This window comes from Dipodomys ordii, unplaced genomic scaffold, assembly GCF_000151885.1.
Source record: "Dipodomys ordii isolate 6190 unplaced genomic scaffold, Dord_2.0 Scaffold1, whole genome shotgun sequence".
NCBI classification, from domain to species: Eukaryota; Metazoa; Chordata; class Mammalia; order Rodentia; family Heteromyidae; genus Dipodomys; species Dipodomys ordii.
In genome coordinates, this window is record NW_012267217.1 from 57,612,060 (window position 1) to 57,626,379 (window position 14,320).

Genomic DNA, 14,320 nt, shown 5'->3' on the forward strand with positions numbered 1-14,320 from the left:
GGTAACTCTTGCGTATATTGAATAGTTCTTTTTTAGATCAAATAAATTTACAGTAAATCAATCTAACCTAACTAACCTCCCCCCTCTGGCCCCACACACATACATATGCATGGGCTTTACACCGGCAAAATTACATTTGGAATAGCAGTGCTCATTTTGTGTAGTTTTGTACTGCGGAGGCCAGTTCAGAGTTCTGATCCGTGCTCTAGCAAGCTTGTAAATCAGGACAGAATCATAAATCCTTCACCTCTGTACTCTACCCAGTGCTGTTCTGACCTCACCCCCCCTCCCGCCCTTCCCCCCCCCCCCCGCAAGGGAGGTGTGGCCTCAGAGCTCTCCCCCTTGTATCCACCTGGGAGCTGAGAGAAGCATGCGTGAACTTTAGCAATGCACTCCGGTGTCCCTTGGTCCCTCTCCCTCAACTCTAATAGTAAGGGACCACATGCAGCCATCTCAGCTGGAATAGACTGTTGACTTCTTAAGGCTGAGACTGACAGGTCAGAGGAGCCATCCAAACTTTCACAGCTTTGAGTGAGGCCAAGGGGGCCTAGAATGGAGCTGTGGTTGATCTCATTAGTCTCCCTTTTCCGAGTTTCCTGTCAGGCAGAGGAGCGCATATTGTCTGCAGAAGCACAGATGTGCAAACACGTGCACTGTGCCACATAAATCAGGGACTGAGGAAGCCATAGTTGTTAGTTGTGCGTAGCTCTCAGATCATCTTTCAAGGCAGAATCTCTTGGGAGGAATGGAAAGAACTACCTTATCTTGTATCCGTTCAAGTCTTTCTCCCTAGATCCTGTATTTGCTCCCCAGGCAACTCCCGTTCAGTGTCTGAGCTGGCTGAGAGCCTCCAGCAAGTCTATGTACTCCATCCAAGTCTCCTCCTGCGAGCATCCTTTGCTCTCAGACTGTTCATCAGCTCCTTGAAAACTCCCTCACTCACAGGCTCATTCAGGACATGCCTCATTCCTCTCCTTTTCTTTCACAAGTAGCAGACATTCCTGTTATTTTTCCCTATTCAGTTTATTCTTTATTTCTCCCTCCAAAATCTATTGTATTTCTATCTCTGTCGTGGCACCTGCTCAAGTAAGACTTTTACTGACACACACAGTCATCTCTTCTGCTTAAAAAGCAATTACCATAAACTGTTCATGCTTATAAAGCCAATAAAAATAGAAATAACAAGCAATACTCATCAGTGTAATTGCTAGATAGTATGACATTACTGTATTACCTGTAATCTTACCTGAATTTTGTTTGTGTCAATTAAGTGCTGCGCCATTGATTTTAGGATAATTGCAAAGAAGAACCAGGAATGCTGTTACAACGAAACAAAGACAATTAGGAATTTGTTCTCCTATGTTAAAATGGTAATTGTTCTTCACAGTATATAGTATGTTACAATGTTTGTATCTTAAAGTGAGTTCTTTGAAACCTAAATGAAGCAGATCAATAGTATAGTCTCCATTCTGTTTGGATGATCTTTATCAAAGTCATAATGGTAAAATAATATGACATATATTGCAGCTTCTCAAATGTCACCCAAATAGCTCAGGTTAAACAAGTTAGCAATTTACTCAATATGACTGCTCAACAAAACAGTCTGTTTTACTTCCTTAACCAAGCTAACAAACCCTTCTTAGCATCTCTAACATTTTCAGGCCTATACCTAAGAGAGTAAAAACAAAGATATTTAAATATCTACAAGTTGAATGTCAAGCTGACAGTGTTACAAATAGTGATGTAAGTTCAAAGAACTGGGGACTACTGTCTCAGAATGTGGGGAAACGTGGACAGAATGGGGCTCTAGCTGTTCCCTGGCTTCTACAACTTGAGAGGCAGGTGCCCATGGGTGACTGTCCAGCCTACCTATCACCAACCTATCCGCAAACTTTCTCTCCTCCTGCCACACATACCTCTTTCCTGGGGTCTACGGCTATGCTAGGACCTGCAGGTCAGTCCGATGTAGGAGAAATTTGGAAAAGAGGTCTAAGCAAACCCTGGATCAGCCCTAGGACTCTTGAGGCATCTGTTCAGGCCTAGAAGGCTTATATAGAAGGGAGCTGGGGTCCCAGCAGGCATATTCTCTTAGCTATTCTTATATTCTGGACTCAGGTGCAGCTTCAGTAGAACAAAGCATGTTTTAGATAAGGCCCTCCTTCTCAAGCTATGTATCCCATAGCTAAAGTTATGTGGCATTGGTGCAATTTAAAAACAAAGCTAACCCATCATCTTTCCTTTCTACTCCCTCAATAATTGTGCTACCATTACTTACATATTGAAGAGGTTTTGACTCTTGACTACCACAAGAATGGAACTATGTTGTAGATCCTCTCCTGAGATTGCCCTTTTCATTCAACCAATTCTGTTCTGAGGTCCATTGCTGGAGTGGCTTGTAATAGTGGCTCATTAATTGTTGCCACACTACATACACAATCACTATTTACTTATTTTGTTTTCAACTGTCAATGGACACTTGAAGTATCTCCAGTTTTAGGCTGATACCATGCGGTGCTGAACTTTGGGGAACACAGCCCTGATTCCAGAGGAAGAATGAGAGGAGGAGGAAGGAGCTGATGTCCTACAAGGCAGTTATACCTTAATAAAGGCATCATTTCTTAGCAAAAAGAAATGGAAATGGCTATATGATACTGGAAGTGCAATCCATGTTGTTAGGAATATTTAATGAATCTAAAGCCTGTTATAACAACCCCGTTTCCTACCTTCTCTGAAAGGGTATATCTTTTTTTTATTTTTATTTTTTGTGAACATACTGTACAGAGGGGTTACAATTACATGAGCAAGATAATGAGTACATTTCTTATCAAGCATTCATTGCAGCCTCCTCCTTTGTTTACCCTTCACATCCCTTCCCAGCCTCCCCCCCAATCCTTCCCCTCCCCTCCACCCTCTCTCCCCCCCTGCGAAAGGGTATTTCAATCATCATGCCTAATGCTCTCATATTTGTCTCAGAGTTTAGCAGACTGTTACCACTCTCACAATGCCTCAAAAACAAGCCAGTTGTCCATAGCTTCTCTAAAGTCACCTTACCCTCCCTTCTTTGATCATTTCCTTCTGGATATAGTGGCCTACTGGAGACTCACAGCTGCCTTACAACTTAAACAGAGGTCTCTGTCTCCAATGCTCTACTCTAAAATGTCCACAGCTAGGTCCCTCACTTCCTTCACATGTTCTGCTCAAGTACTGCGTCTCCAGGAGATCTCCATTTGCCCCCAGCCTGCCCACTTCCCCTATTTTCTTCTCTAATTTTCCTTCTTCTTACCTTCTAGCTTGTGATATGCTATGTTTTCAAATTATATCTGTACTCTGTAGCTTTTCTCCCCCAGAAGAATAGAGATTTCCCAAGGGTAGGAATCTTAATTTTGTTCCCTGCTATCTCTCAAATGCCTTTGGGGTATTTTTGCTTTTCAGGAGGTTCCTGGATTGAATTTGTTGAATATACTGATAAGGCTAATGTAAACAAATAAATTACTTGGCTTAGGATAATTAGAGTTTAGTGAACTCAAGTTGATTCTTATTGATTTCCAGCTTTCTTTCCAGCTACTAATTAATCATTCATCTGTCAAATCATGATAAATAATTAAATTTAGCTTGCCTGTCATGATAAATAATTAAATTTAGCTTGCCTGTAAATTCAGGGCTCCACAAGAGTTATTGTCTATGTTTTCACCATCAGTTTTTGAGATAAAAGACTGATCTGTTCCATTTCCTTTTTGTTATCATACTCATGGATATAACATCCTTAGTCTTTTCCTTGGCATTTTTCCTTTTCTAGTGTCTAAACCCCACCCCCTTGGCTTCATTTGTATTCTTTGTATAGTTCATTTGTATAGATTGTCTTTTAAGATGTTTTAGATTACTTAGTAGTCTTTCATTCTATCTGTAGACTTTGGATTCAGGTCAAAGCACTTAACCCAAATCTAATTTACTTTTTTTCGTATTTTATTGCTTAGTGTTTTATGTACTGCAATTTCAATATGAAGCTTATGTTAGAAACGAGAAGAGAAATGACCTGTGAAAAAAATCAATGAGTCCCACTTTCTTTGAGGAGAGGGCGCAATCCATCTCTACTACCAATCAGTAATCAACTGTCTTGACATTATTTACCTTCAGGACATGCTTCACTGTGGTTGAGTCATTTGACTTCAACAGGCCAGTCACATTTTTAGCCAGTTCTTCATGTATCGTTCTTTCCTTGTAGGTCCTTGTCTTGAACACAAACTGAAGAAAATACAAAAAAGTGACCAAAGTTAATGATTTTGTTTTAGGGAAGAGCATCAAAAATGATGCTACAGGAGATGACTCTTTTCTGAAAATTATCTGCTCATGCTAGATTTTTGTCATGACATTAATGGAGGCCCAATGACAGCAATACACACCTGTTTTTACGTAGGTCTCTGCTCAAGTAGAACCTTGCTCACCTAAGCTCTCTTTGAACCTCTTTGTAGACATCAAGAGAAAGAGTCAGAGGGCTATTTAGCAGGTTCAAGGAACATGTAGGGCTTTGACCCACCTACTTAGGGCACATTCCCCTTCTTCCTTCCACAGGTAACAGGTGGCATGGTAGAAATTCTTCATCCTGAAAGGGTAGAGCACCCACTCAAATAGCCAAGTGGGGAAGTGGGTGCCTTCCAGAGAGGACAGTAGGTGAGCTCCCCACGAGGCCAGGGTCTACCACCCCATGCTTAGCAGCAATTATCAGGAGGTTCATAAATATTGGCCAAAGTAAGAGCAAATGCTGCTTATTTTATTTTTATTCACAGGAGACTTGTCTGTGGCTAATTTTCAATGCTTTCTATAGATTTTAAGAACATCTGTATTAATGTTATGCAATACCCATATTTCAAATATAACATGTTTATGACCCAGTGATAGTATTTTAGTTATGAGTTGGGTGTGCCTCAAGGAACGGCATTTCTTCATAGTTGTTCACAATTGAAAAGAAAGGGAAGCAAGAGATTGGCATATTCACTTCTGAATCTAGAAACATCTCTTTGACCTATGTAGCACATTAGCACCATGGCAGGGTCTGAGTTTTGCAAGCTCATTTCAAAGGTTAAAGACAAAGGTAGTGGATGCCTCAAGCTAGTTATTAGCAAGAGCAATACAACATTTTCCCTTACAGATACATCTCATGTGAGTGTAATGTCATCATCAACTATGCAATCCCATAAAGTTGTCTAGGCTGAAGGGTCTCAGTAAATAAATATCTAGCACTGATATATTCATGTTATTAATATTCTCCTCATTAGGCTCTGTCAGTGCTACAAATCACTGTAAACCATGGCATTTAACTACATTGACTTTAGACACACATCTTTGGAGAAGACGGTGGTGTTTGAGTGCAGTTCAGATATTGTGGGATGGAGTGAATTAGCATAGCAGCATTAAGCACCACTGAACTTGAAATGGTGTTTTCATTACCTCTAAATAAGTAAAGTTATACTGAATATGGTATTTTTCAAAAATATCCAAGGATGTTATGGAGACAGCTCACCCATTTTCCCTGTCTATGGGGTCTTGAGTTTAACCTCTACTGCATGTTAAAAATAATTTTCCCACTTATGGAAAATACAACGAGGCAGTCAACTCTGTAGTGTGATAGAAGTCCCCAAACAGAACCCTGCTGAATGGTCATTTATTCCAGCTCATCTTTTGTCACAGGGAGAAAACAGTCTTTGGGAGGCTTAATACTCAAAATCGTAGTTTCTTGCTTGCTATTTAGTGACTTCTCTCCAGAGGAAAATGCAATATGATTGGATTTATGGGAAGCGTGTGTTTTAGATATTTGAAAATAGATTCTAATTTTTTTAAGAATTGTTGTCATCACCCTGAAATTCCACACAGACTGATTTCTAGATGTAAATCACTTCAAAACAAAGTAAATAAGCAGTCCATTTCCTGTGCTCAGGGTGAAATGGTTTTTCAGGATATTTTGTGTGTTCTGATTGAAAATTAAGATCACCACAAGTTATATCTTTGATGCATCTCTCCAAAAGCATCAGAGCTAGAGAAGGGAGGTACTCATAAGGAAGTTGCCTTGGAGATCACTAGGTTTGTGGTGTGACTTTCATTGATTCAGTCAAAACCTAGTAAAAAAGCATGTGGGTGAACATGATCTTGCTCATGTATATATGATGGGGTCAAATAATTATTCTTTCTTCTCAGTACCTTTGGAAGTTGTAATGGAAAATTGGGGGTAAATATGGAGGAAAAGAGTTCTCCAGATAAACTCATTAATATCCTATTAAAAAATAAGCTCAAGCCCTCTCTTAAACAGAGAGCAAAGAGGTTTGTAGATATAAATGACTTTACCCAACTTAAATGTCGATCTTCGCAGATGAAGTTATACTTTGACACAGGTTACTTTAAGGAAGAGCACAATTAATGCTTTTGTATTTTGTGAAGCTGTCAAACATTTCTCACTATATATATGTATATAAATAAAATATCTGTAATTTCAAAACATGCCTTATATATGGTATATCTTAAAGGTTTAGTCCACAATGTGATTTACAGTTATGTCCGTTCACAGGAACACTATAATAATAATCACTGCTATTATACTATTATAAAAACATTATTTCTAGCACAATAGGCTCAAATCCTGGTCTAGTTATATTTCTAAACATTTAGAGGGTCTGAGCATGTTTGCCCATATATAAGAGTGTATATATTCTCTTAACTTAAAAGTAACAATGCTTCAAGAAAGATTTAATAGATGCATAGTAAAAGCAAAAAATGTAGGTCTTCTACATATTACAAAGTAAGTTAAGATCCTTGTATTTGTGCCTCTGGGTGGGTTCTCTCTTTTTTATTCAAGGAAAGGACATTTAAGTTGGAGCTCTGAGGGTGCAAACATCATCACAAGTTCACTGGCAGTGATTCACAGGCCAACTGGAAATGAGCACAGAAATGTCTCTGGGTGAACACTTGACAAAACCACTGAAGAAGCAGTGCAGACAAATGGGATGGGCAAGGGGCTCATGCCAGAAGATAAAGGACTTAACATACCAGAAGCAGGTACAAATATACAGTAACTGGGCAAAGGAAATAATGCCTGAGAAAACAATAAAAAGAGCTAAGAAAACATTACAGAAGAAAGACAGAGCAGTACACACATCCATACCAAAAACAGGCTTCCTCTTATGAGCAGAGGAAGTTCATGCGCTTGTCCTGCCAACTTCAAAAGAACAACACTTCTATTTTTCTCCTTTATCCTCTCTCCTTCAATTGTACACATACACATTTTTCAGACATTTATACATTTATACATCTAGTCCATCAGGGCAGAAAAATGGAGTTCTTAAGGGTGTCATGGCGGACACCATGTTCAGGGGCAAGAACTTTCCCCTTCTTGCGGACAAGAAATGAGGCAAGCCACACAGCAGGGGGAGATGGTCAGAGCCTGTGCGGCAATTTCCTACCTTAATGTACGACTGGACTGAATGGTCAAGCTGCTCCTCATGGCACTTGGCTACAATATCGGTGAGAACCCTGGAAGAGCAAAGCTGTTCAGTAGCCTTCCTCGGTGTACTTTGTCATTAGAGCACTAGGTAAATGCATATTTAAGAATTCATGAGTAAACCCATGTCCTACTTTCTTCTTGCCTTTCTTATTCCTTAATACTGGACATTTTACTCTCCTCAGTGAGATGATTTCAACCCTGCAGTGTCCAAACAATTAGGTAGAGATAGTATCTCAGGGCTGTAATAACATATAGGAAATTTTTGTTGTCCAAATTCTGTGTGCCACTTGTGGCAAGCACATTTGCTGAAACTGTCTTCTTGGATTAGAAACCATTTTTTAAGTATGAAATTGAAAGGGGAGACTTTTAATCTCTGATAAGTCATCATATTCTATTTGACAAGGGATTGCCTTCAAAACTACAGGTGTAATACAGACTTTGGGGAAAAAGGATTAGGTTAAGATCTAGCCGTTCATTTTTGGCTTTGTTTTATTTTCCCTTAGTTGAATTAAGATTTCAGGAGGCAAGGACAGTACATGTTTATTATTTCATGTTAGTAACTACTGCTTACTCCATGACTTGAGTGCATAGGAATATACCAGAATTTCAACAGATCTATTAGTTTCCATATTTAAAAATCTTGTTAACATAGACAAATCTACTCAGCTGAAAAGAGCATCAGATGAAGGCATAGTTGGTAACTTCAAATCTGGGTCCAGAAAAGGCTGGCTGTGGAACCATTATAAATAGTTTAACTTTCCAGATCTTTGGAGCTTTACTAGACTAAAATCTAAAATCTCTTACTCTGAAAAAAAATAATATGCTTGAGAATAAGAAAGATAGTGTAAATGCTGGTTTTATTTTTTTGGGCCAGTACTGAGACTTGATTTTAAGGCTTGGGCATTGACCCTTATCTGTTTCACTCAAGGCTGAAGGTCTACCACTTGAGCCATGGCTTTGCTTCTGGTGTTCTGGTGGTTAATTGAACATAAGAGTCACATGGGCTTTTCTGCTTTGAACCTCAGTCCTCAGAACTCAGCCTCCTAAGTAGTTAGGATTACAGGCATGAGCCACCAGTGGCCTGGCAGATCCCATAAACATTTTAATTCTTTTTAAAATTCAGAACACTAAAACTAATTTAAAAAAATGAGCAACAGGAATATTATATGATTAAATCTTTAATTCAAAACACTACTGGTTATGAATGAGAAATTATGATTTCCTCTGTACTAATGATAATGATAGGGTATGAGGAGGAAAAGATTCAAGAGCAAGAAATACTAAAGTCTGAGATGTGTTCAAATGAAATGTAAACATCACAGTTACAACCAAGCAATCAAGGTTTAATGGGACCCCAGCTTGCAGCCTTTGCTCCCCAGGTGTGGGGAAGGTACCTGGTAACAGTTGTGCTTATTTCATCCTCTTCATTTTGCACCAGAACCTTGAAGAGCTGGTTCAAGATTATAGGCAGGAAGCTCATGATCGCATGAATCTTTTCCACGTTTAACAAATTCTGTAGTAAATTGGCAGAAAAAAGATACCAATTAAATGAAAAGAATGTTCTGGATTTAAGCCTTAAATGTACAATCTGAACCTTTTAAAATTTATCTAGCAAACGGATGTAAAGCTCTGTGACAATGATCTAGCCTGTAACAATGTTTTGGAAGTACTGGGGGTTAGGACTGAGGGCCTCATGGTTGCTAGGATGGGCAATGCCTCTAGCCCTTTGGTCCACTGGTTATCTTATTTTACAGCTTGCAGGTTTATTTTTTTCAACAGGCCAATTTATGAGGACAGTGTGCATTCTGACCAGTCTCATTCCTCCATTATTTCTTCCTCAGCCATTGCATCTCCACCCATTCCAAGTTTCCTGGCGCCATTTTCACCTATGTAATTGAGTGGTATGACTGTATTCACCTATCATTCATCTTTCCATTTATCCATTTCCTTCCCATTAAGCCTTACTCTTTTCAGACAAGGTATGTTTCAACTTTCTGGTATTCATTGTGAACTGTTAATTGTTCAAGGGAGTTACACTGTGAGTGTCTACTCCTTCCTACAACACACTTCTAGTCAGTTTGATTGTGTTTATATGTATACAGTCTTGTATATGTTTTCATATCTATTTACATTTTAGAACTAACTTCCACATGTGAGAGAAAGCATGTGCCCTTTGTCTGAGTCTTATTTACTTCACTCAACCTAATTTTTCAAGTTCAATTCCAGTCAGAATGGCCATCATTAAGAATACAAAAAACAGAGCTGGGAAGGTGGCTCAGTGGTAGAGCGCTTGCCTTGCATGCCTGAGGCCCTGGGTTCGATTCCTTAGCACCACATAAGCAAAAAGAAAAAAGCCAGGAGTGGGGCTGTGGCTCAAATGGTAGAGCGCTAGCCTTGAGCTGAAAAGCTGAGGGACAGCACTCAGGCCCAGAGTTCAGGCCCCCACAACCGGACCAAAAAAAAATTAAAAAAAAAAGAATATGAAAAACAAATGTGTTGAGGAGGTGTAGAAGAAAAAGGAACCTCATTAACTTTTGGTGGAAATTCAAATTAATGCAACCTTTATGGAAGGAAGTATGGAGTTTCCTCAAGAAGCTAAAACTAGAACTATGCTATGATCCAGTGATAACACTCTTGGACATTTCTCCAAAAGACTGCTTGTTGGGATACAATAAAGCTACTTGCATATACCCATGTTCATTGCTGCACAATTTGCCATGGACAAATTATGGGAACACCATAGATGCCTTATAATTGAAAGATAGATCACTGGCAATTTTTATGATATACTATTGTTTTCTACCCAAGCATGTGCCTGAGTTTGATCTGCAGACTTTAGGAACCCAGCCATGCTGGGATCACTGGTACATGCCACTGCATCCGCTTCCCATCTCTGGGGACTCACAAAATGAATCATGGACTTTTTTTCCCTGCCTAGGCTGGCCTGGCACATGACTGCCCCAAGCACGGGCCTCTCATGAAGCTCAGGATGACAGGTATGCACCACTGAGCCAAGCTATGGGCTGAGAAGAGGCCTTGTGAAGGTTCTGCCTAGGCTGTCCTTGAACTGTGATCTTCCCATTCTCAGTATCCCAAATAGGCATAAGTCACTGGTGCCTGGAATATATATCTATATAATGTATTAAATATAATATATTATATAATATATAGCTTATAGATTATATAGCTTATATAATATAATGTATAATGTATATATAACATAATAAATAATATATAACACATATAATAATATATAACATATATTATAAAATATTTTGTTACATAAAATTATATGTAATTATGTTATAATGATATGTATACAATAATATGTATGTAATTATATGTTATATATGTGTAATTATATATAACATGTAAATATGAACATATGCAATATATGTAATTATATAATAGATAATATAATATATAATGATATTATAATATTATAGTAATATATACTTATATAATATAAAACATAATACATAATTATGTTATGATTATAATATATATTATGCATATAATATATATACATATATAATTTTTTTAAATGACTCCAAAAATACAGACAAATAGACAAATAGGATTTCATCAAACCAGAAATATTTTTGAGCCTAAGGAACAGTCGACAGTTTGATAACACAGCCTATGGGATAGGTAAAGATATTCAGAACCACTTATCTGATGACAGGTGAAAATATAAACTGTATTAGGAACTTGGAACAAAAAGACCAACCCTCAATAGTAAGTAAATACATAACAATTTAAAAACTAGCCAAGGATATGAAAAGAAATTTTTCTAAAGATCTGTAAACTGCTGACAGGTACATGGAAAAACACTCAACATCACTAATCTTCAGAGAAATGCAAATTTAATCACATAAGATGTCAGCTGACCCTGTCAGAATGGCTATCATCAAACAGACAAAAGATACCAAGTACCATTCAAGAAGTGGAGAGAAGGAAGCCTGGCACACTGTTGCTAGGAATGTAAATTAGACTGCAATAATGAAAAAAATAAATAGAAATATTGCCAATTTAAAAGGAACTGCTGTGTGCTCCAGCAATCCCTCTACTCAATATTTATCAACAGGATGTGAAATTGGTATGTTTGAAGAGACATTTCCTGTTCACTATAGTGACATTTATAATAGATATAGATATTTCATCAAAGAAAATATAGAATGTACTTCATAAAACATATGGGGTAAACTCAAATTTCCATCAACAGATGAATGGAGATAGAAACTATGGCACACCTACACAATGGAATAGTGTGCCATCTTAAGGAAAAAGAAACTCCTATCATTTTGATATCTATGAACTTGGACAACACAGTACTAAGTGAAATAAGCCAGACAAAGAATGACACATACTGCATGATCTTACTCATATGTGGAATCTAAATTAGTTGAATTCCTAGAAGTAGAATGGTGGTTGTAAGAAGCTGGGGAGAAAAATGTTGGGTGGATGTTGGCCCAATGGTAGATAATTTCAGTCAGGATGAATAAGTTCAAGGACATATGAAGCAACATGCAACAATGGTTATTAATGATCGCATTTTCAACATCTCTTTGATGGTAAATTTTAAATGTTCTGACCACAAAGTAAGTATGTGTTAAGTACCTGGTAAATATGTGACATACTGTATATCTGAATTTCCTGGATCTAGTGACTATATTGTATATCCATATTTCAAACCATCATGTTTTGTGCATGATATATTTATATAAATTTTATCAACTCAATAAATAAGGAAACAACAATAGAATATGTTGTGTGGGTGTTTATCAGAACATGAATATGAAACTGTAGCTCCATACAGCCCCTTATCTGGCTTTATCCTTTCTCACCTTAAGCAAGGTGTTGCTGGCATGCTTCACTTAATAAGTCATAATGAGCAGAATCTTATTTTCAATTCATTTTTAATGAAAAAATCCTACTCTTTGCCTTTTGTTTTAGACAACAGATAGAACTCCTGAGAAATAGTGAAATAATCTTACTCTGAACAGGTAAGTGGTTTTGGAATCTTCAGTGGAAAGTGAATGATTTCCTTGGCTCATGGGATCTCCTTGGCCCAGGCTTACCTGGTAAACCACTGAAATGTCTTTCATGTTATGTTACCTTACAAGAGCGTATGAAGCTTGAGGTAGGTGACTGAGACATGTCCTTTTCTCTCTTTTGGCACTGTTGGAAAAATGCATTCACATGTGGATCCTGCAATAGCAAAAGAAGTATTTCTTAATGATCATGCATAAACAGGATGACAACAGTTCTAGGATGGGAGATGAGCACTTCATCTGGGTGGGTGCATACATGGACAAGTGTTTATATATAGTCTAAGGCTAACAGAGAACTTCTATTTTCACTGGACATTCAGGCTCAACAAGGGCTCCACTGGAACTACAAAGCCTACTCCTTCTTACTGAAATCGCAAAGTTTTGTTGTTTTCCTTGGCCACATGACAAAGGATAAACAGTTGCCCCCTCCCGCTTGGCTGTACTATTTTTTAAATTAATGTACCTATTTCTGTAAATGTATCTTACATATTCATTAATGTAAAGGACAGATTGCACTTTTAAATGCACACAGAGTTAGTTCTAGGCATAAAATGTCATGTCAGCCTGATAGTCAGAAGATTACGAAATAAAATTGTGAGGTAATAGGATAAAACCAACTCTCACCCTTGAAAGCCTTTTGAAAATTGTCCAAATTCTACAGTGAATTGTGGACTCAGGAAATGAGAGAGAATTTGAGTGCAATTTTCTTGTTCCTGTAGTATTCAATTATTTTAGAAGAGTAGTAGAGGCATGGATTTCCCTCAGAGAAACTAACTACATGTGGTGTGGCTGGAAGGCCTAGGTAAAGAGCGAGCCTTGGGACTTAGAAACTGAGGTAAGATGGGTTTACACAATTATGAATATGGGATTAGACATGAAGACCAAATCTTGGAGCACTAGAGATTACTAGAGAAATTTTAATCACATGATCACAGGTGTGTATGTCTATAAGATATATGTGACATAAACATACATCATATGTTTAATATATATGCATGGCATGTTCACGGTACCTGGATTATCTCATTATTCTTAGGAGATAAGTATGGGCTGGAAATATAGCAAAAATTGAAAATCCAAGCTTGCTTGTAACAAAAGGGGTGATTTTGTGGTAAATCAATCATGATAATAACTAATTGTGCATAGAAAGCATTTTGAAGCCCATAAAATATTTTTGTATCTACTTTTTCATTTCGATCTTTATCAAGACCTTGAGTAGAGATATTTTATTGGTATACTATTTTGAAGAGGATGTAAGTACGGTGAGCTGGGGGAGGGGTGGCGGTAGTGGTAACATGACTTGTCCAGGCCATGGAGCCAACACTTGGCTAGGTGATTTTCCGATGAGTTTCTGCCAATCTCATGGCCCTGAGGTGGCATGAAGAATTAAGACTTAGGTTTTGAGTAAATGTCTGATGTCTTTATTTTTTTTAACAGTTTAAAGTAGAAGAGACCACACTCCAAAGTCTCTATCCTCCTGTTAAATATAGTTGCAGTATTTTGGTCTGCAGTTTTACGGCATGTGGGTTCACGGAGCGATCTTGGGACTTGTGTGTCAGAGGACATGCTCATGATATAGGCTCACCTGTGTGTTCACTGTTGACACCACAAAGGTTGACACTTTGAAAAGGGGTTTGCCACCATCAACCCACTTGACGTCATTCCCGCCATGCTGTAAAAAAGAGCTTGTTATCGTCAGTGTGAAATGTTGAGAGGAAGACAATCAACAGGTTAGTGTGTGATTATTTGCTACCCTAAACCATGAACATTACCACAG

At 38.0% G+C, this 14,320-nt stretch overlaps 1 protein-coding gene across 5 annotated transcripts in view; it reads right to left on the minus strand.

Annotated features, from left to right (window-relative positions):
* The window catches only part of Dock10 (dedicator of cytokinesis 10), a 165,606-nt gene that overhangs the window by 54,711 nt on the left and 96,575 nt on the right, over nt 1–14,320 (minus strand). For all 5 annotated transcript variants that reach the window (XM_013009058.1, XM_013009078.1, XM_013009068.1 and 2 more), the window contains exons 22-27: nt 14,129–14,215; nt 12,608–12,700; nt 8,884–9,002; nt 7,449–7,518; nt 4,129–4,242; nt 1,247–1,318 (exon numbers count right to left, since the gene is read on the minus strand). In XM_013009058.1, coding sequence (XP_012864512.1) covers nt 1,247–1,318; nt 4,129–4,242; nt 7,449–7,518; nt 8,884–9,002; nt 12,608–12,700; nt 14,129–14,215 — 555 coding nt within the window. The remainder of the gene's footprint in view (nt 1–1,246; nt 1,319–4,128; nt 4,243–7,448; nt 7,519–8,883; nt 9,003–12,607; nt 12,701–14,128; nt 14,216–14,320) is intronic.